Genomic DNA, 23,788 nt, shown 5'->3' on the forward strand with positions numbered 1-23,788 from the left:
TCCATTACTATTTGACCATATAAATTTGAGGCAACTTAACATATCGTATTTATCTTAAGGGTTATGCTTTGAGTGCATTCTCAGCTGACCATAAATTACGATACAGATATGCTTTAGTTCAATACTGGCAAAAACTGATGTAAACAAACACTTTACAGCATCAGAACATTTCAGTTGTTGTCTAGTGTTAAACCTTTCATTGCATGAGTCGGTTTGGATACATCTAGCAAGCTAGCATTGAGAGAAGGCTGCGGTCACCTCTCTGCTAACACACTGAGGGGCGTGAAAGAATGCTGTGAAAGAGAACTCAGTAATTGTTGTCTGATTTTGTGGTTAATGGTCATGAAAGAGATGCTGGCTCAAGGTCTATGAGAACACAAAAACGAGTCAGCCCTGACTGGCCGAATAGTTTAAACCAGAATACTGATCTGCTGCATGCTGCATGAGTTGGAGCCTGCTAGACACTCAACGTTACTTTATCCTGACTGGATGTGCCGCTGCCACAGTGTCCAATTGCTCTTTATCACTTCCTGCCCAGCTTCCCAGGCCATGGCATGTGGAATTATCAGGATGTTTTTATGACTAACGTTATAGCAAAACAGCATGGCACCAAGGCCTTATCGCTGAAAACACACTCTGTGTGTGTTTTCAGACTAAAATGACCTCATTCGTCATTCAGCCCGTCTGGCCGCCTGACAGTATAATGATACTAGGTTAGTGTGGTCTTTTGTGACCATACTGACCTTACTGACATATACACAATTTGACCAAACTGTGAGCAAATCGCTTTTTCCATGATACGCAGTCCCACTTTGTCATGACTCTTCTTGGCTCTAAACATCCGGCACTGAAAGAGCCCGACAAACAGGTGAGAAAAGCCACAGGCTGATCTCCTGTTTTCTCATCTTCTGTCACTTCACAACTCATGAGGTCACTGTTCAACAGTAAGCCATGTTTGATCCTCTTTTTGGACACGGTCACAGTTGAGGTGAAGTTGGTGTGTGTGATGCTGTGCAGAACACCCTCATTTCCGTTGGGGTAGCATGTTGCCATAGTGAAAAATAAGGGAACAGGGAGTCTTAAAGTCTCAGCTGAAGAAACCAGGACATGATACAACGCTGCTGGAATTGGGGAAGTGGACAGGGGTTGGTGTTTGGGGGCTACATGGGGTTTTGGCTCACATCATATATCAACCTTTTAGTTTAATTACAGAAAACATAAATGAAAAAGGAGCATTAAGCTGCATTAAGCTGCATTAAGCTTGCTAATGAAGATTCAGTAGGTTAGTGTTGTTGCAGAAATTAGCTTCAGGGAAGGAAATTTGTGACATTTAAAGCTACACAAGGGTGTTTTTTACCTGGTCCTTTCTGTGGATAGTCCTTCCAATGATCTCTTAGCACGACATGCAGCACAGGATATTCTATCAGTGTTTTGTAGCTCAGGTTGTCCCTAAGGCTCTTGTGAATGCCCAACTCATGGTACCTGTTTGAGATCAAATTGAGGCACAAAACAAAAAGAGGTGATTAGAGACAAGACAACTCAGTTGCAGTATGCTGGGTAAATTATGGGATATTGGCCTCATGTTGACAAGTTCAAGTTAGGTGATAGGTAGGAACACTGACAGAGCAGAGTTGGTTGTTGAAACTCTTTAACTGGCAACTGTAGCTCTTTATTTCCAGCCGCCTGTGTCACGCTGATGGCTGAGAATCTTTTGAGGATTGATAGAGATTTGAGTCATGGCTTGGCACACTGAAAATCCTGCTTGGTGTTCATCTCAAGAGATGGAAACTTTACCAAGAATCAACAAAATCTCTCACAAGCACACGAAGCAGCTCTCTTGCCCCTCCTTTAGCTCTTTGTATGAGATGACATCAGTCTAGTCTTGTCTCTAAGTAGTCCTGTCATGCATTAGGGATGGTCATAAATCACCAGACTAAATGGTTAACTGGATTCTTGTGAGACATGGCTTGCCTCTACACTCAACTGATTCAGAACCATCCAGCTTAGGCTGTCATCACCAAAAGGCAAGGCATTATATATTTTGGATATATACAGTAACTGGCACCATCCCCACCAACTGTCAAAACCCGTGCCAGACCGAAGATTATTGAGCCATTGTTTGCTTTGCTAAAAGCACAAGCAGACTGAGAACCGCCCAGGTAGACACCCACTCCCAAAGCCAATCAAAGCACTCTGCCATAATGTGACATTTACAGGTCTTCACTGCTGGCGGGCCAGCTTCCAAGAACCCTCCCTCTTGGAAGAGCTTCTCTTAGGTGGGCTAAAGATCGTTTCACATGGTCGTACAAATAAACAGCAATATGTGCTGGCACTTCCTGCAGGACAGGATGAAGGAAAGAGTGATAGCCTGTGGGTCTCAAAACACACAGGAAATTTCTTGCCACAGTACAACAATTGGTTGCAGAGTATTTCTGGCACATCTCCACATCAGAGGAGTACAAATAGCCTATGTCAAGATGGACACGATATTTGGAACATCGATTCTAGGGTAGAGGTACCATTGAAAGACTAAGCAGTGAAACCAGATTTTAAAGGTAGAATGGGCAAAGTCATTAAAGAAAATATTATGGCAAGCAAAAGCAGGATATCTACAAGGACTGCATCCATTTGCAATGTGCATGGCAGACAAACACGGTTTCCATTTCATTTGTTTTTATGTCTAACTTGTAATAAATTAATGTTCACGGATGTTTTTTATTATTGTAAATATACAAGCTAAACTAAAACAGAAGTGTTTGTGAACAACACTGAAAGAGGGGTGGATGGCAAAGCAGAATGCAGCTCCCTGTGGTGTCGATGGGACTGTTAAAAGCTCTGACCATTTCGAGAAACACGGCTGGATGACTCAGCCAAGAACACGCACACATCTGGTCTCTATATAGTGTTCTAGTGAATGAACAGAACACAGGGGATGACTGATGTTCTCTTCAGGGAGGTTCCTATTGTTTTCCCATCCACTGCTGAGACCCATCAGCAAGGATACAGCAGCGGTAAGGTGTAAGGACAAAGACACGCTGCAAATATTTTGAAACCGAATAGGCTGTATTGTGATAACAAATAACGTTGAAAAGAAAAAAAATTAATTGGATGTGTCCTTGGCTGTCTACTTGTTGGTAGCAGCATTATTTTGTGAACTGACTCAGTGTAACATATTGTAAGAAAAATGTTCTTGTCTCAGTTCATGTTGAATTTGGACCTTTTTGTATGCTGCTGGCTGCAAAAAGGCCTCCAGGATGGCTTTGTAATGTTTTATGTCATTTTGTCAACTGCTGTTGTCGCCAATACTGTGTCCCCAGTGTTCTGTGTCCTTGTGTGCTGTCAGACACATTTCATTTATAAATGTTGTGAATACACAAATAAGACCTTCAAATATGCATATGCTGCTTAAATGCCAAAGTTGAAATGTACAAAATCCAAAGTTGATTGGAGAATATGCAGAACTCTGAAATCTGTGCAACAAACATTAAGCATGCACATCATGGACAACAGAAACTACAAACTTTAAAGGTCCCATGACAATGGAATTCATTATTGAAAATATGATGACTGATAATCCTGGTCTTGTTCATTTGATTGTTGATTTGATGTAAAAGCCATCCATAGCATCAACCTTCTGGAATATAAAGTAGTCTTAGACTTAGACCATTGAATCTGCTAGCCATCGGATCATGGATACTTTGGATTTCTCCAAAGTCTGTGTTTAAATCAGACTGTCACTTCAACCAGAGGTGGTTGTTAAGAGCCCAGTCGAAAACAAAATATTTTAGCGTCACTTAATGCTAACTTTCCACAGCTGAAAGTTTAATTATGGTTTATACTTTAATGATTATGTAACAAGCCTTTCAACCCTTTCCTTCCAAAATGGGGACTTCGTTGCTACAATCAGGTGCAAGATTCATCTGTTGGATACGCTGGGATGTATCAGCAGAGATGTTTCCTTGGGTTTCAGGTCTTTCAACATCAGAACCCTTTGGCCTGGTGAACCGGCCAGGGTTGGCACACAAAGCATCACATTTTGGTCAGGATATCTGTTCTAGTGTTAGGCTGTCCTTTCTGTTGTTTTGGCAGTGCACTCCAATTTCATCATGCAAAGAGCCTGCTGCGCTGTCCCAGAGGCAGGGATTATGTCAATCAGTCTGCCAAAATATGGCATGTCCAAATTGATTTGCTTTAACATAATTCAACTGCCACTAGGTTGTAAAATGACAATGGTGGTGGATACATTATGGATGCTTTTGTAGTGCATGGAGGTGCACTTGTGGCAAAAATATTCTGGGGCTGGGGCTGGAACCATGCTCTTTAGCTACCTCTGTACCACTGGACACATCCACTGTGTGAAAACATGTTAGCATCCCTACATTTAGCAAAGTATTTATCAGATTTGATCGGAAAGTGTGAGAATTCGTAACACACATAAGACTCTTGCCTTTAGACTCAGAGTGATGTTCAATGTTTGGACTAGTCAATTTCAGAAATCCTGGCCTATAATCTCAGAGTACATCTGAGGCTGACAGCAAATTCAATAAATAAGGACGACCGCAAATTTATAAGGTAGAAATATTACCACAATCCAACTGTGACACTGAACTATTACACAATAAAATCTGCAGCTATTAATATTTGCTATTTTAGTAAAAATACCAAAAACCAGTCCAGCATTGTAGGAGACCTGAGGAAGCATCTGCTGCACAGAAACAAACGTCAGCATAGCTTTAGGGCAAGCTGAGGGAGAGCAGATCGACAGGCTCAGGACGGCTAAGGAGAGGGTTTGCCACAAATATGTGAGAGAAAGCACTGCTTGGACAGGACAGAAACATCGCTGTGCGATGGGTCCACAACACTGGTTAAAAAGAGTGCATACACACAGGTTTCCTTTTTTGGCTGAAGAGTAAAAACAGCATCTCTACTTCTGGCAAGTCAGCAGGCATAGATGATCTGTGGGACTCGGCTGGGTGAGAGGAAAAGAAGATGTAAGGGAAAGGAGGAAATGCATCCAGTGGAATGAATAAAAAAAACATTAAAAACTAACACATACAAACATCCAGAGGGGTTGAATGGATCTATTGATGCACAGTCTGTCTCCTTTCCAGTAAGAGAATGTTGACTGGTTACACAGCTATGTTTAGTTTAGCACAAGAGCTGCTTTATTAGAGTGGCTTAATATTCCAGGAGACATTCGACAACAAAAACATGCAGTCATGCCCTTTGTGTTAGACTTGGCAAACAGCCTCCAAGTAGCCATGACTATTGCTGTCCATGACTTCATAACATTAATAATAGCTCTCAAAATTAGGGGCTTTCTTCTAAGACTGTATTATTCAAAAATGGGGAGGCCCCTTTTGTGATTGTAATGATTTGACCTTGTTTGGGACCCCTAAAATGGGATGTGGCCTCAGTTGTGGGAGGCCTCTCTTCTTATCAGAGCTATATTCTGTGGCCTTGTTCCTGTTATGTAACTGCACCTGGTTAATGTAAAATAATTCCCCCTTGGACAAGCATCCTAATTTTGCTCTACTTCCATTCATCCATCTCAATGTAATGTTGACAATAAACAGTTGAATTATGGACTGAACAGTCCTTCATTATGCACCCAGTGCTCAGAGCTATTAAGGTATGACAGGAAAAGGTTACTGAGAGAGAGAAAGTGGGATAGAGAGGGGGAGATTTATGCCAGAGTTAGTCAGTATTGCAGACTTGACAAGTCAAAGTCAAAACATTCTTTATTCAAAGTCTGATTTGCAGTGACTGTATCAGGATAATAGCTGTCATTTAGAAAATCTCTCTCAAAACTGGGAACACCGTTTTATGGAAAATAACAACTGCCATGACTGAAACATTCTAAGGAAATGCCTGCGCCTACGTTCCTCTCCACTTTGACGTGACTATTTGATGTGATACCACTCCCTCACTAACACTTCGTGGCTAAAAGAACAAACAAGTGGCTCCTATAAATTGGGAGTGCTGGTAGAAAATAGTAGTGGTAACATACAGTCTTTATGTATTATTGTACTTCAACACAGAGGAAATAACATTACATTAATGGTGGAGTTTGGTAGAGAGTAGAGTAAATAAGGGCACCCCTGTCAAAATGTATGTTATTGTGAATAGTTAAGCAAGTGGAAGATGAACTGAATCTCCAAAAATCATTTTAAGCAAGATTAGTGCATTGTTTTTGTTTTGTACAATTTTAGAGGGAAAAAAGGAAAAGAGCGCCATTCAGGTGTTTGAGCATCCCAAGAGATTTGGGCTCTACAAAGGTCTCTTAACTTAACTTAATAGTGCTGAGTTTGTTCATAATCATCGTTAGGAAAGGCCAGGTGATGCAAATTACAAAGCTTTATAAATACTGTGACTCCTGAAACCTTGTCCCAACAATCAGCAGTCAAGAACTCCTCCACAGTTATTAATGTCCAAAAAGCAGGAAAAGGTTATAAGAAGATAGCAAAGCACATTTTCAGGTAGCTGTTTCCTCAGTTCGTAATGTAATGAAGAAATGTCAGTTAACAGGAATCGTGGAGGTCAAGCTGACGTCTGGAAAACCAGAAAGACTTTCTGAGAGAACTGGTCATAGGATTGCTAGAAAGGCAAATCAAACCCTCTGAGTTGACTGCAAAAGACCTTCAGGAAGATTTTACTACTGCTGTGACCTTATGACCTTCATAGAGGATGATCAGAAGAAAACCTTTCCTGCGTCCTCACCACAAAATTCAGCGTCAGATGTTTGCAAAGAAACATCTGAACAAGCCTGATGCATTTTGGAAACCTGTGGATACATGTGGCTTTGCAGTAGTATAAACAATTGCAAAGTTCACTGTCTTTCTATTTTGATGGTATTTTGAAGCATGTTATCAAAAGGTCAACAATCATTTAATCATCTCTTATTTCATTATTATTAGTTTCCAATGAAAAAAATGCTTCAGAGAGGCTTTGGGTTGAAAGATCCCATGTATGTGGATAATCCAAAAGTTTCAGTTCAGTGAACTCTTAGTGAAGGCGCAAAGAAAGGTTAAACTAAGCTTTCTTTCATTACACTATATTACACAATGCACAAGTTATTTAGCACTGTGTTGCTCCCGTGAGCACTGAGGCATGTGCTAAAATCATAAAACATTTGCACAGTTGTGTCCTGTTAACTCGTACTGGGACACATCACTGCCGCGGATGGAGGGAAATCCACACACAGCAGCATTACTTTTCATGAGTGTGAAAATGTGGAGAAACCCCTGGGCTTATCAGGCTTTGATAATCCCTGCTCTCTGGCTCAGATTTATGCAACATTATGGAAGGGCATAGTTGTTGCAAGTTTGTGCGTGCAGGTAATAAAGTCTGCTGTAAATGCATATAACCATTTAATACACACTTACACTTCCTGTGTTTGTTTTTGTCTTTGTTTGGGATTGTCTTAATCTGGAACATAACTCAGCAAACATATTGCATTTTTTCCCTTCGCGTTATATTAACAGAAGCAAACTGTGAACTGGCTTCACCACCAAGTTATCGTGAGTTGTGGTGAACAGTGTCAAACAGCAGGAAACTTTTTGACACACCTGGGGACGTAAAATCTGAGTGAACATCTGTTTAAACCAATCTAGTCATTTTAAGAAATTTGGGATTTGGGTGTAAATCTGCAGAAACTTTTGGACTCAATGCGCCTCATGTATTATTAAATTGTGATTATGCAGTGTTACAAACCACCTGAATGACTGTGATTATAAAGGTGACAGTTTAAAGGGTGTGCGGCATCAGAGATAATGACTAAAAGCATTCAAACTTTCATTCAATTCATGTAAAGGTAACGGTGATAGCTCTTGGCTCGCATGTCACATCTCTACACTCATCTCTTGGTAATTCCTCTCCATATGGTGCCATAAAATCTAATTTATCCACTTAGAAATTGTGTGCAGCCCAGCCCACCAGGCAAAACAAAAGGAGCATGTGTGCACTACAAACATGAAGGATGGGACAGGAGGTTTCATGACGTTTCACGCTGGCCAGGGGGGTAATTATTATGAGCACCGAGGATCATCATTAACTCCATGACTAAGTGGAAATGGAGGACAGCCAAAGAAAACCGAAAGTGGGCGAGGCAAATGGGTGCTATCAACACCACCCCCTGACCCCCAGGCGGGAAATAAGCAAGACAGGACAGAAGCTATTGAAACACAGTGTGAGTGAGTGGAAGATATACATAGATAAAAGTTGCAGAGAATTATCTTGGTCAATGGCATTTCTCAATGTTGGAATCAGAGTCAAAAGAGGAGGAAAAAAACCCTTAAGGCCTCCCTGCCAAAAGTCTGTGTAGCCTCGCAGGAATTTACAAGTCAGTGATGTCATGTTCATAAACAAATTATGTCGATTTCATACATGCTGAATAAATCAGTCATGACTGGCAACTCCAATCAAATGGTCAGAACAGTCACACAGACAGGATGCCTGAGCAATGACGGGAGTCTAAAGCACGTTTTAAGAATAAAAAAAGTGCCCTGCATATTTTATCCTAAAAGCTCAGTCACACACCATGAAACTAATAGAAACCCTGTATCTTTAACTAATATATTTGTAATGAGTGTTTGTTTTACTACCTTGTTTTATTGCGCAGGGAGACATTTGCATCCCCACTGCTAGCTTCTGCATTAGCTAAACTTGTTTTGGCTGTATCAACTACACTGCAACTTTAAATAGATAGGACCAGTATTAGCTTATCGCAGATATGTCTGTGTCTGTGTGTATGTCAGCTTCGCCTGCCACATGCTCGAGGTAGTTTAGAAAACATTATCTGATCAAGTCAATTGTACTAAAATAGCTTAATATCACAAATGTGCCTCAAAGGTTTAAACATGTGATGCAAGGCATGTGTACAGGATAAAGATAAATAGAAAATTTACAATATGGAAAATCAAGACGAAGAAATCTACAGTATTTCTTTTTTTCTAAATGTTCAGCATCACAATCAGTACAAATCTAGATCACAATTATTTAAAAAAACTAATGTAAGAGATTTTTAGCAAAAAAATGTTGGGTGATCTGACATTGGGCAACAAATATTGGGCCATATATAATTAGCAGATTTGTTTAAATTCTCAAATATCAATATTGGTCTCAGAAATCCAATATCAGTTGAGCTGCAGTGTGAGTAACCACAACAGGTGACGAATAACTGCTTTCAGCACATAAAACGCAACAAGGAGCCCAGGGGCTGGGGAAGCCTTTCTTCAATGGGGTCTGAAAACATCCAACCTGCTGAGATCCAGGTCTGTATTGACACTGCACCCACAATTCCAGGAATTCCCTATGTGAATCAATCACATATATTGATAACAGGAACTGAGATGGGGGACAAAGTAAAAATTCACTCACCTCACAGAGTTAGCCTTTCTCCCCTCTGCTTTCATGAAGACTTTTACATGATCAAACGGAGTGTGCACATACATCTTCAACCTGAAACAGTAATTCACATGAACACAGGAAGTTAGAGAATGCATTCCAACCTAATCTCAAAAAAAGTGTGGCAAAAAACAACAAACAAAAAAAAAAACACACACACAATGAGGCTACAATTCGCACAGGCTCACCAAAATTGGACAAGAGAAGATTAGAAAAACGTTGCCTGGTCTGATGAGTCTCGATTTCTGCTGCGATATTCAGATGGTAGGGTCAGAATTTGGCGTCAACAACATCAAAGCATGGATCCATCCTGCCTTGTGTCAACGGTTCAGGCTGGTGGTGGTGGTGTAATGGTGTGGGGGATATTTCCTTGGCTTACTTTGGGCCCCTTAGTACCAATTGAGCATTTTTCAATGCCACAGCCTACCTGAGTATTGTTGCTGACCATGTCCAACCCTTTATGACCACAGTGTACCCTTCTTCTGATGGCTACTTCCAGCAGGATAACGCACCATGTCATAAAGCTCGAATCATCTCAGATTGGTTTCCTGAACATGACAATGAGTTCACTGAACTCAAATGGCCTCCACAGTCACCAGATATCAATCCAATAGAGCACCTTTGGGATGTGGTGGAACGGGAGATCCGCATCATGGATGTGCAGCTGACAAATCTGCAGCAACTGTGTGATGCTCTCATGTCAATATGGACCAAACTCTCTGAGGAATGTTTCCAGTACCTTGTTTAATCTATGCCACAAAGGATTAAGGCAGTTCTGAAGGCAAAAGGGGGTCCAACCCGGTACTAGCAAGGTGTACCTAATAAAGTGGGCGGTGAGTGTAGACTGTGCAGAATTTCCTAAGGTGGTTACCATAAAGGTCAAAACACAAAGAGCTGAATGAGTGTAGCACAGGAGAGACCCAAATGTACACTTGTCTGGAATGCTGATATAATGCATTGCTTCTTGTGTAAGAGACAATCCTCCATGTTACTACGACCATGGCACCTGATCCCGCCATAAACAGCCAACCAATGGGCCGTGGAGAGTTAAACCCCACTCGTTTGAATCTAGACTGAGCAGTTGTTGTGTCTAAATGGTTGGCACTGAACCAAGTTGGGTGTCTATTCTAAACAGGTGCACCAGTCTATAATATGCTCTCGCTGTAGGTTTTACAGTCGACTGCTTACTGCTGACTGTTATCAGTACAGAGGCTAGGTCAGAGGAGTCAGATCGCTGTTCTGTTTGGATTTGAAATACTGAGTGTTCTGCAGTCAAAGAGCCTGCCTTGTTCAAAGACTGCAGTTCATGTTGGGAGAAACATGAGTCTGGGAAATTGAAAAGAAAGTGAAGCAAGAGCAAAATTACAAAGATAAATGCAGGAAACTAAGATTGTGGGAATTAGACAGAACACGGTGCGGCACCAACCAAATCCTGTGTGAATAAATTGAGTTGGCTGATATTAAAGATAGAAAATGACCTTTGAGTAACAGCTTTTATAAATTCCCCCACTGAATTTTCTCCATAGTTACACTGAGATAAACTGAACCTATTAAAAGAGGCCACTCCACCTATTCATCTTCTCTACGAGAAAAACTCACATTCAAGTTGAGCACAATTCTGTGTAATCTGTGTGATGGAACAGATCAGTAGACTGTTAAATTCATTCATATTCTACAGTTAATTTTCATTAGAAATAGATATATATTTTAACATTGTTGTAGTGAGGAGAAGAAGACTTAAAAATAAAATACTTGGTGAACATGAATCTCTTAAGAGCTGTATTTGCATCTTGACATTTTCCTTCTTATACAGGGCTCCTGTACAAGCAGACGGATTTGTGCTTAGTCCCGAAACACACTGCTGCCAAACTCAATTACAGGGGCTCTGGTCTGGCAGGAGACACTGGACCTGATACATCAAAACCAAAGCTACAGTCATGGCTACAAATATTTTTAGATAAAGATTGGTGTGGACATGAGGTAAATCTGAAATACAACAGGCCATTGTATTTCAGTGTTTTAACAACAGATTAACATGTGCAGCAGTGATGCTCAGGCTGCATCCTGACGACACAGCTTTAGGCAAGGCAAACAGTTCTCATGCCATGTCATGTTCTCAGGACAATATAACACAACAGCAGGTAAGTGTAACTGCATCACACTGTTGTTGGTCTTAGGGTGAGTGCATTATATCATATTATGTTGTGGAAGTGCAAATATTACTGCGGCATGTCAACAGCGAGCAATTCAGTTAGCTTTGCCTTCCCCTGTCTCACGACAAAGAGAATCCACTAACTAAACACATTGTCACAGTTGTTGCCATGAACAGAACTGCTCATTTGAGCTTTTTCAAAGAAAACAGTGGGCTGAGCATCAGTCATCATTTTTAAACTTAGTGGTCTTCCATGCACCAAAAACAGGTGTTGATTTCTGGGTCTATTATCACTTTAATTTTGGCTTTCCATTAATGCGACCAGTGACTGAACCAAGTATGTAGTTGAATTTCTACCACTGAATGCAACATATTAAGGAGAAGTATCTAAGTTTCCAGCTTTGCAGCAGGATTCAGCGGGAACTGTAGTCAAAGGAAATGATGGTGACAAAACTACATACATTATAAATAAAGCCCTTGGACTTATTGCTAATAATATGGACACAGCTTTCAATCTTGTCCAAGGCCTGTAGCAAAGCCACCAGCAGGCCTCCACCTAGCACTATTCATTAAATAAATCAATGTGAACTGACTGCTTATTCTGCTTTACACATGGACACAGCTGGAAAAGGAAGCAGTTTCTAAACTGGGTTGGTAACCCTACAGCTTGAACAGTGTGTGTTACATGTATTAGACAAGAACATGATGGTGAGCAAGACATGGTCGAGCCACATCTTCCTGTGTCACAATAGCGTGGCTTCCCAATGTTTGTGGAATTGAGGTGGTAGTTAAGAAATGATCTGTAGTTTCAGACTCCCATTAGCTTACATATCTCTAATCAGTGCCAGAGAGGTTTACAGTTTTTACATTTTAGGAAAAAAAACAGCACTGGTGTTGGATTGGTACTATGCCTGTTACTTTGGGTATCCGTATGAGGGGAGAAAAAGTTGGATCGGTGCGTCCCCACAAACAATCAAAACAAAAAAATGACATGGAACTTTGGTGTCAATGCAGCAAAACTCACTTTTGACGTGTCACTGGGTCTGACTCTACAGGGTGGATATAAGGGGTCAAGACCTGCTCCAAGGTTTGCTTGTCGGACACCCTAAATCAAGAAAGAGATTGTGACAGAAAAACCAACTGTGAGAGAAAATATGTGAATGTCAACATCCAAATAAAATGGATCACATCTCTGTATAGCTTTTATAATCCTGGACAAGCATATATAGATCTGAATGCAGCAACGAGCACTCCTTGTGACTACTGACACAGCACTGATGATTTGCTTTCAGTCAATAAAACCCTGCTGCTTCAGCCTAAAGTTTGATGAGTGCATTATTCCAGAAATTGAATATTGTTGTGTAACTCACCTCCTCTGGCTGAACTCTGTGCTGCTCTGAGGGAAGATGAGCTTCAGATGCCACAGGAATAGTTTTTCTCTAAATGAGACAGAGAAAAACTAATTTTAAGTTTCAGTTAACAACAACAGTAGTGCTTGATGCCTGTTTTTCAATACAGACACATGAGGTCACCGGTGCTCTCACATTATTCCCTTCACAGTCAAACACAAATGCCTTTGTTAGAATTCAGAGCATGAAATGGATTCGGCATTAATCTGTCCAAGACAATACGCCTGGCCACTTGCAAAATCTTGTCCATCTGTGTGACTGTGTGTGTATATGTGTGTGTGTGTGTGTGTGTGTAAATGAATAAACCAGAGTCACCATGGAAACCATGACATATACACTTAATACTAAGACACCAGCTGGTGGATATCAAATAATGATGACTTCTTCTGGGGTAATGCTTTGGGCAGTAACTATTAAACATGGTTGGGTTTTTTGGGGGGGTTGCTGGGCGTGCTCTACAACCAAACATTTATCCGCTAACAGCTGCTGTGTTCAAATCTAGTAATGTCATCATGATGCAGAAATAGCCAACAAAATGCATCATAGCAAACAGTTTGGGAGATATGAATAACAAGATGTAATTCCTCATTTGTTTTTCTACAGTAATGGATTAAAAACAAGCAAATTTGCTGTCTGGTGGGTTATTTGAATTTTGCCAGCCTACGAACCAGCTTGACACATTAAAATAAACTTGATATTACAGAGAAAGATTTCAGGAACGTAGATAAAACCAAAACAAACATAGAAAGTATATTTTTTGCTGCCCCTCGGGAATAGAATAGAGACTGCTGGCACAGACATCAGTAAGTCCTGCTCTCTTGAGTCTTATACCCCACATACTGAGTTGAACCTAACTACAAGGACTTGCATTGACCAAGACCACAGAATGTGCCGTATATAGGGTGGAGCTGATTCATCAACCCACTCTCCATCAGAGCAGAAGGACGGAGGCCTTGATGGAGCTGAGGGATGAAGATAAAACATATGAGGCAAAGCATAATTGTAAGGCAGATACAGGAGACCTTCTTATTAGGGCTTGGTACTCCCCAAGAGAGATTCAGAGCACAACTTGGAGGTTTCTTTTGATATCTGTAATAGACAGATTGTTGTATCTTTTTTGACATATCTAAAAACAAAGCTCTGCACAGCTCTCTGCACTGTTAACTTGGACTGATTCTCATCCCATTCTGAGAATAGAGCAGAACAATTTGTGGTTTCATGCAAGAATAAAAATCTATATCCATCATACAAATACGTAAACGTGCTGTAATTTAGATATGTTTACTATGGTTACATGGCAAGGTTTGGCATGGTAACATTTTAGGTAAACAAAAATCTTCAAATGTAGCTGAGGCCGACGGGAATTCTCAGTTTGAGACTCAACACAGCAGTTGGCCAATGAAAATAAACCCAAGTTGAATTAGATGAATCTCTCAGATTCATGATGATTCTGAGAGAAATCATCACATGACTTTGGGGTTGTTCCCAAAAAATCATGTCATGACAAAGGTCGTCTTCATAAGCTGCACATATCGCGTTAACAAGATATGGTTAGGTAATTCAAGAGCATGTAACACATGGGAGAAGTTTTCCCTCAGGGTGCTCAGAAAGCGTCGTTTGTGTGTTTAATGAGCAGTCACAGGTGAGCAGGCATGCTCCAGCTGCAGGCAAGGGAAGGGTGGTGGAGATAGAGCAGGGGGTATTTGCATATTCATAGATCACCACATACTAAATGAAGGCAAAGATGTACAGTTACATCTAAGTCATTTAAGGAATGAAGGGACTTTTCCATGGAAAAAGCTCATAAATATGTAATTTTGATGAACAGATTAGTTACTAGGGGTTTAATCAATACCCGTAGAGGAACTCTAAGTGTTTTCTGGAGGTGGTGCTTCAAAGTAAGTCAAAAGGTCACCAAAGTCATCCTCTGAGGACCATTTATGTCAGAATCAAATTTCATTTCGATCTATGCAACAGTTGATGCCTCTGGATCAAAGTGTTAGACAGCCAGACGGATGGACAAACCATAATGACATGCAGTTACTTTGAGGCTCAGATTGAGACACATCAAAGGAGTCTGAGGTGAGAATAACAGTACACGTTTGGACCAATGTATTTTACATATGTTGAATATGTAAATTGCATATATTACATATTAAATGTACATGTTATATTTCATAGATATTTGCAGAATAACCACAGCAAGCATTTAACAATTTATGATTTCATTCTCTTTGAGACACTGGTTCAACATTTGAAAATATACCTGAATTTTATTTGGGGTCAATTCTGTGCTATCGTTGTCAACAGGTATTAGCATGGCATGAACTAATCCAGCAAAAAACTGTTGAAATAAATAATAACAATAAAAAGATATCAGTGCAATGTTCTGCACAACTCTTTCCCATGTGTCTTTTGACAGCTGGCATGGCTCAGGTGCTTATGAGGTTGTTTTTCAGATCCAGATGGTACCATTATACAAGGACCGGGTGGTTGGTCATGTTCTTTTTTCCTTCAAAACAGAAACAGGATGGGTAGGAGGAATTCAAAAGTGAAGAATTATGTGCAGAACTGGCAGAACACCCAATGAAAGGTGGTTATGAGTTTCCACTTGGCTGTAAGGGGAGGGTGAAGGAGGTAAAGCTGTGGGCTGTGAAGGCAGCAGCAGGCATGTTGCAAGTGAAGACAAGGGGCTGGGAAAGGATTCCCTACGCAACTGTGGGAGGTACCTAACACCTCTAACCCCTTAGTCAGAGGAATTTGTGTTCGCTCAGTTTTGGCTGAGTTTCTTCTTTGGCGCATCAGCGTGTGCATGTGTATACGTGTGCAGGTGTGTATGTGTTTGTATGTGCAAGCAAATGCGGGTGGAGCACCAGGTGTGATGCCATTATTCTGTCATTACAGCGGATGGAAACTATGTGTATGTCCTTTTCAATGGAAAAGGGGCTTGCCCAAAGATGCATGCAGTTATTTCAGGCAAGGCCACAGTGCATACCTGGGATAAGTGCCCTTATTCATTGTCAGGAAAAAAAGAGCAAAGAGTAGCTGAAAAAAAAGTCAAAACAGAAGCACCAACAATAGAGGACAACTGCTTTGAATACCAGAAAATATCAGGATACACTGCCTAGTCCTTCAACAGTTATTGCTGAAGGGCCTTGAGCAAGGCAGTATGCAGTGGTTAATTCAGAGCAGTGTCAAACAGTGAAAAGCTAATTGTGCAAGGCAGTTCCTATGTGTAACTGTGCATACAAGAGGTACAATTCCTTTTGAAAACAAGTTTGTTGACAAAGATTAAGTGCTTAACCACACAAAGATTGTGTTGAAAGGTTCATAACCTCATTAGAATTCCATGCAATAAGCTATCTGCTACCTTATGTGGCCTGCATTAAAAAGGTATTTTCTCCCTCAAGAGGGATTATTCATCAAATAGCTTGTTAGACCTCAAGAACTAAGACTAACCAAATAAAATTGGTTTGATACATGTAGAGTGGGAAAAGTGTACAAGTGATTAACTGCTTCTTTCTAGGAACAAAACTCTTCAAATCTCTCAGTCTTGCTGCTTCCCAAGTGGTTGCAGTTTTGTCTTTCTTAAATTGGTGGCACAACAATAGTATTTTTCCCCCTCACCAGAGTGCACAGTGCACAATACTTACAAATCAAAAACTGTTAAAACTTCTTATGAAAACATATGAAAACCGATGCAACTTTAAACTGACACAGCGTCTGAGCAATTGTCCGCATTCATGACAGAGAGTGAGACTGAGTCTGCAATAAAGCAGATTTAGAGGAGGATGGATGGATTCATTAACAAGAACACACTCGTACTAACACACTGTTGATTAAGCAAGTGACTGGAGTTTCTTGTGCCATCAACACTAGAGAGCAGAACGCGTGACTGGTGGTCTGGCACTCAGAGCAGATCCATCTGGCTGGATTAAGGATTGGACAGATCCAACAAAAATGGCCCAACATATGAAACCATGTGTCCTGTGTATCTGCACATCAGAGGTACATGCCAGGATTTGGGTGGCATGTGGGTGCTGGTGGAATGAAATGACAGGACTGTGGGGCCTCTATACTGACATACAATAAATAAATCCAACATCCAAAGCCATGGCTGGATCCACAACCTCAGAGGGTGGAGCGGCAAAGAGGGTGATGGACGAAAGGGAGAGGAGACAGAGATTACAGACAGCTGTATCTTAAGACTCCTTTAAATTCTGGCTTGAGCCTCAGTCGCTGGACAAATACCGCAATTTTAAGTCATGGGTCTGCTTTACCCAAAAAGCTCAGAACACACTGCTCCTCAATTTTAGATTAAAAAAACAGCATATATATGCCTGTGTACATACAAGGAACAAGACTAGTCAACAGCCATGCAAGCAGTTCCATGAGACTGTGATGTTCATTAGCTGAGGGAAATTAAGATAGCTGAAAGGAGGAAAAAGAGAGATTTTTGTTACTCTTCATTTCTTACCACAAATGGGGCAAAAATATATATATTAGGGTCTGATGTGCATAGGCGTTAGCTTAAGATATCCTGTCATGAAACAACATGTTGACCAGTGGAAGGCTTGACCTGCTGGTCTCGCTAGATGTAAAGTAAACGTAATGTAAAGGATAACACAGGTCATTCGGACTAATCCACTGGAGACCATGACTGTTTGCACCGAATTTCAGCACAACCCATCCAACAGTTGTCAATATATTTTGCCAATTTTGCCGCCTCTAGAGCCAAAGTATAAGTGTGGATTCAAAAACATGAGGGGCTTCATGGCCAAAAGACATGAACACCAAAGTTCTTCTGTGGAATAATAAAACTATGTAATTAATTTTGAACAATACGTGGGAACCAAATTATTAAAATTCAGTGAACTAAGCATGACAGATGGCAAGTATATTCTCTCTAGCTCATGCAGCACACTCACATTTCTGCTTAATTTACAGTTTGGAATTTCCCTCAGAGCCAGAAAGCAGCATGTAGCCCATAGTTATGTGGCCAATTGTGATGACAGCGTTTGCAACACTGATGAAACTGCTGCTTGCCATTCTAATGTGAGGTTTGCCTCGGATGCCAGCCAGCATAGACTCTGCTCTGCATCAGCAGTGGTTAATCAAGCCAATGACAGCCAGAGGGTTGTCTGCTGGAGTCTCAAAAACATCTGAATAAAGCTGCTGCTGATTGTTTCATTCGAATTTAATTTCTGGAAAGTAGGAATTGTGATGAGCGTGAGCATGCAAAGTGACGAACAGTCATCCTCCACCATGAAATCTGGGGTGAAATACGGCCGTCTGCTTTAATCCATTTGTGCATTCATTCATCGCATGCAATATTTCATACACCACTAAGATGTCTACAAACGTGCGATGAATGTCACTGCTACATTACAGCAATTTCAAAATTGCATTAATTGACCTAATTGAGGTTCTAAAATTATATCTCTTTTTTATAGTTACAGTATTGCAAGCTTTAGCTGTGGGATGTTTTTCTACAGCAGGGTGACCAGCAATGTTTTGATTCTGCTTGGGAACAAGACTAAGCCATCATTTCTTGGCAAATCAGGTCTGCTATGTACAGCCTTTAGTAGTTTCAGAGACGTGGGACCTATCACACAACTCAAGCATGGTAAATGTGCTTCAACAGCACACCTACCATCTCCTTTGCTATTGCAGCTGTAATGAAATCAAGTGACGGCTGTTGTACTAATGTCAGTACAAATCAAATTCTTTGACAGGACTTGGTTTGCATCTAGATATTAACAGATCAGAAGCAGCATTATGGACATAAGGGGCCACATGTTTGTTGTTTCACTGTTGGAATCCACCGACTTATCGTCTAACAGCGATTTAGCCTCTGGGGGCAACAGCCGATTTTTCAGGCCTTCCCACAACTTCCTCTTCTGTATGCTGGTCACTGTTTATAGTCTGATTAGCAACTTGAGAAACGAGCTTGGAGTCAAACAATACGGTCGAACTAATCTCGATAAACACATATCTGCATATGGATGCGGATAAATTATTATCAACCCTCAATCATCATCAGATGGCAGCCGTTTGCTATGAAATTGCATTTCAGCCAATGTCTTCCACCTCTTTTGCTCTCCACGCGGACTGTTTACTTGCATGCAACCAAAGCCCTCTCAGACATGACTGGTCAATGCCACTCAGACTACAAATGGAAATCAGAACACCTCTGATACCAAAATCTTGTCCCTTGCCTACAAATTGTGCGTTTATATGAAGGTATCTGTTTATAAAGATTAGTGCTGTTCTGGCTTGAAATGCATGTGTCAAATACATTCACAGTTAATAATCATCACTGAGTAAAGGCTTCTATACTGCTCAAAGGAACTACATCATTTGATGCCACACTCGAAGGCAGAGTGAAAAAACTACTGTTACAAAGAGTGGAGTGTTTGTTAACATCAAGTAGTTGTTGCTGGACAAAATCATTAGGTGGTAATAACATGCCATTTAGCAATGTGCCACCAGCCAATAAAGAATGAGAACATATCCACTTCCTCCCACACAATAACATGGATGTGTGCAGCAAGCAAAAAATATGTTTATGGATTAAGCAGATGCAGCAAGAACAAGTGGATAGTATCAAGCATAGCACTTGATGTCTGAGTTCACAGTTCTCTATCTGGGAACAAAATTAGGTCTCCTCTAACCCAGAGAGCTGACCGACGCTGATTCCCAATACATGGCGAACTGACATGGCACAAATCCTCAGCTGCTCATATTACTAATCATCTTAAGTTATTATGGAAATATGTTCAGTTAATATCCACAGTGACTGTCATTGCAATGTGTTGTCCAGTCCACCCGAGCTGTCTATGGGGAAAATGCCCTGCCATGCCAGGCTGAGGCTGTAGAAATTCCACCCCAACACAGCTACTCCCAATGTTCTGCCAAATGCCAGCTATTATATACTCACCCTCCAAGGGCTGAACTGAGAGGCAGCCTGTAATTTTTCATCAGTCCTTTTACTGGTTGTGCCTTGTTTTTGAAATTAGTCACCGGCAAGAAGTGGAAAGAAAGTAGTTGCACGGCCATTATGTTGCATACAAACATTTAATCAAAGAGACACACAAACTCTTTCACACACATACGCTCGCACACACGATCAGCAGACATGAAAGCCCTCTAGTCAGCTGTCTGCCAGTAATGATCCTTCTCTGGCAGCGCAAGTGCGTAGCATGAATATGTCGCTAACCAGCTGCAGTCACACTGCTCACACATCTGCTTTTTATATTATGTACTTGGTACATTCTGAAGCACATTCTCTCTAGATCCCTGGCAATTCATTGTATACCTTTCATCATATCCCCTGTGTCCATTTGCTGCTCTGTGAATGGGTCACTTTTGCTGTTAGTTGAAAAATCTTGCAGTGAAACTAACCAGATTAAACAAAAAAAAAAATAAGGCTGTGCAGCTGGCCAAATAATACTCTACAGATAGTGCAGCAGCAAAAGCAAAAACATTCTTCTTGTGTCTTTTGCTTGAGCAATTGTGGGAATTAAGCACATTCCCCAGGTGCTGAACCTAAAGAACAAAAACTTAACAGACATTCTGGTCTCATCCAACATAAACTTTGGGTCACCATCAGGCTCAAGCTGAGTTGGGAGTGGGGAGTATGGGGTTGGAGGGTGGGCAGAGTGTGCTACTACAACCTGACATAATGTTGCCTCATTCTGAGATGTGACGTGCACATTTAACTCACCGCCTGCAAAACACCAGAGACAGACATGACAGAGTGGGAGACTTTAAGGATGGAAAAGAGGGTGGTGAAAGGGAAAGTAACAACATGAAACCAGCTGGAGGGACTGACAAAGGATTCTTTTAGTGGCAATCCTGATTGGCACCCAGTGTTGTCCCTGGGTATTTCAGACCCGTAACACTTTAATATGCAGTTCAATAACCATTTCCCCCTCTTTCCCTCCTCTATTGTTCCACAGAGGGATTAGAGTGGCAGGACTCAGTCTCAAAAGAAATGGGAAAATGAGTGGTAGAAGGTTGTCCGTGGAGGGAGAAAAGATGTTAGACATGACAAGACCACCAGAAGAACTGAGCATTTTGGAAAAGTGCCCGTGCGAAAGTATTAACACTACTCGAGGCACTGAAATAATTTCTTCCAAAATCATTAAAACTACCAGCAGGGAAAGGTTAAATAACAACACAAGCATTGTTGGTGGCGTTGTATGGCACTATGTGTGTTACGTGTAATTTAAATGCCCTTTTATCCTGTTCTACAGTTTCTTCATTTGGGCACAAGTTGTCTTTTTCTATTATTATTCTATTCTTAGTAAAGCTTAAAAGGCAATGCTTATTTGAAGATCTTTCACATTCTGTGCTCAATTATGACACAAGGGCGATTCAGCTACAAAACGGGTAACACATTAGTAGACCATTTACAAAAATATCAATCATTTTAATAATAATGAAACTAGCTTCTGACAAATTGTAGATGAGGTAAACTGCTCAGGAACTGCTGGGTACTGATCTTCTCACAACAGAGTGGTGAGGAGTTCCTGCCCGCCTTCTCTGAAACTTAATCCTCAATTCATCCACAACTAGTCTAGCTGCATATTTTGTACAGAGAGTATTATTATTAGCTATTATTAATGTAATATCATAATGGAGGAGATGCTCTGCTGCTGCACCAGTTATGGTTTGCCTGCAGCATGAAACACGCTGCCATTGATGCAGTAAGAGAGGGTCTGTGTGAAGAATGGAAGTTTCAAATGTACTGAAACCAAACACATCTAGCAAGGGTCAACAGAATGGCTATAACCTACCAGTCTGACATGGTCTCGTCCCGGAACAGGATTGAACTGGAAACTCTGTCATGCACCAACTCAAGAACATCATCATGGATGAATCTCTCTCGAGAAAATGGTAAAGCTCAACTCATCTCAGAGACTGAGGATGAAAAATATTGACCAGACACTGGGCACGCATAGATAGATGCCTTTCACTGTCTCGCAGCAGACTGCCATAAGATAACCTGAAGAGAGCCAGCACTCGACACACTGCTGTTAGGGCTTAACAAGAGTGCCATCCTGTGGTAAAGTAAAACATCACTAATCAGAAGCTCATTTTACACCGGACCGAGGGCTGAACTTCAACGGAAACCAGCTGCTGTCTTTGACTGTGACTGAACGTGTCCAAACAGTCTCAAAATGTTTGGGTAAGGCTTCAACCGGCAGTGATATGATGGAAATCCAAACACCTGTGGTGTAGCATGACTATTACTTGTGTTTCTGCAGCACCATGTTTGTGTCCTGTCTTTTCTATGATACTGTAGCAAATGTGCAGGTTATTAAAGAAATGAAGAATTATTTACATATATCAAATTTTCTCAAGACAATGTCAGATTAAAAAGACTGTTTTGGTGATTTAAAAGGATATTCATATTACTTTTAATTGTGTCACTCCCTGCTTCAGAGCCTCCATGTGTTGAGCCTGAGTCACTGAACTACAGCTGCAGTCTGGGCTGTATTGAAATAATCTGTTGCTTTTGTGCTGCAACAGCAGTGTTGTCAAACTACAGCTTAGGACAAGACAACAATATGCTCTATAAGTCTAAACACACTGTCTGTAAATGAGTTACTTCATTCTTACTTTGTCAGGAAGAAGGTGGAGTTTTCTCTGCTCTTAGTGAAGGTGATGGGGAGGAACCTCAATGTGATATTCATCTTTCTGGCATTAGCTGCCAGCCTCTTTGCCTGGAAAACAGAAAAGTAAGGATAGTACAGCACAGTATGGTAGTACAGTACAGTGTAATGCAGTTCGATTCACTTTACTAATTGACACAAATCAATCTGCAACAGTTTTGACACTCGATTAATTCGAGGTATTATAGAGTCACAGAAACATACTGGGAGAGGTGCAGCACAGTTAAGTATGGTACAGTAGGCACAAAACACATGAAGCCAAAAGCCATCAGACCTTTAATAGAGATCTCACACCAGCAATACCTCAGACAAAACAACTGTTTAATGAAACAGGATGTAACAGACAGCCTCTATTTCTACTTGAACAGATTTGTTGGGACCACAGACATGCTGGCATTTCAGTTCAGTGGAAAAGTCAGGAGGGGATATCTTCTCCAAAAGCAAATAGGTTTAAATACAAAACATCTGTTCTGCATCAATAAATCCGACTGTGCAAGTTTCATTAAGAATTACACCAAAGATGAACCGGACTTCTCTGCACCGGCCTCATCTGGATTTGAAAGGACAAGCCTTTCCGTTCTGGCACTCATGTAGCTCCTTCATGACTTCAGACTGGCGGGTAGTGAGAGACAGTATAAGATTTATTAAAAGGTAGGGCTATACATGGCTAAGAACAGATCACTGCACTTGCAATGTTCTGGTGGAAACCCAAATCCCAAAGCTCATCATGTGCCAAGCCTTTATCTCTCGCTGAGAACAAGCCTCATTATTTTGATAGATTTGACCGCTGCAGCAGTCACAGCCTCTAAAAAACCCATAAAAGAACATGCATTACCCAACCTATCAAAGATCACTTGTGTTGTCTTGTAGTAACAGTATAGGTGAGGGCTGGCAGAGATACGGAATCTTACATAACTGAATGACTGTGGTTTGGAGAAACAGCAGTACCTATTGCATAACTACAGCCACAAATTATATACAAGTGAAACAATAAAAGCACAGAAACATTTAGATGATGCTGGTTTCTACTATGGCCGAACGAGCTATTGTTTCCACCTTTGGATTTTTAAGTACATCAATGGGCAAGACACTGAACGTCAAATTGCTCCCAATGCCGTGCCATCGTTGTGGGAGTGTGTGTG

At 41.0% G+C, this 23,788-nt stretch overlaps 1 protein-coding gene across 1 annotated transcript in view; it reads right to left on the bottom strand.

The window, feature by feature from the left end:
• The window catches only part of znhit6 (zinc finger HIT-type containing 6), a 30,924-nt gene that overhangs the window by 1,382 nt on the left and 5,754 nt on the right, over window positions 1-23,788 (bottom strand). Inside the window, exons 5-9 of the mRNA XM_041935975.1 lie at window positions 22,594-22,697; window positions 12,928-12,996; window positions 12,582-12,662; window positions 9,379-9,459; window positions 1,358-1,482 (exon numbers count right to left, since the gene is read on the bottom strand). Of these exons, the coding sequence (XP_041791909.1) occupies window positions 1,358-1,482; window positions 9,379-9,459; window positions 12,582-12,662; window positions 12,928-12,996; window positions 22,594-22,697 (460 nt within the window). The remainder of the gene's footprint in view (window positions 1-1,357; window positions 1,483-9,378; window positions 9,460-12,581; window positions 12,663-12,927; window positions 12,997-22,593; window positions 22,698-23,788) is intronic.

The sequence above is a fragment of the Chelmon rostratus genome, chromosome 4 (assembly GCF_017976325.1).
Source record: "Chelmon rostratus isolate fCheRos1 chromosome 4, fCheRos1.pri, whole genome shotgun sequence".
NCBI classification, from domain to species: Eukaryota; Metazoa; Chordata; class Actinopteri; order Chaetodontiformes; family Chaetodontidae; genus Chelmon; species Chelmon rostratus.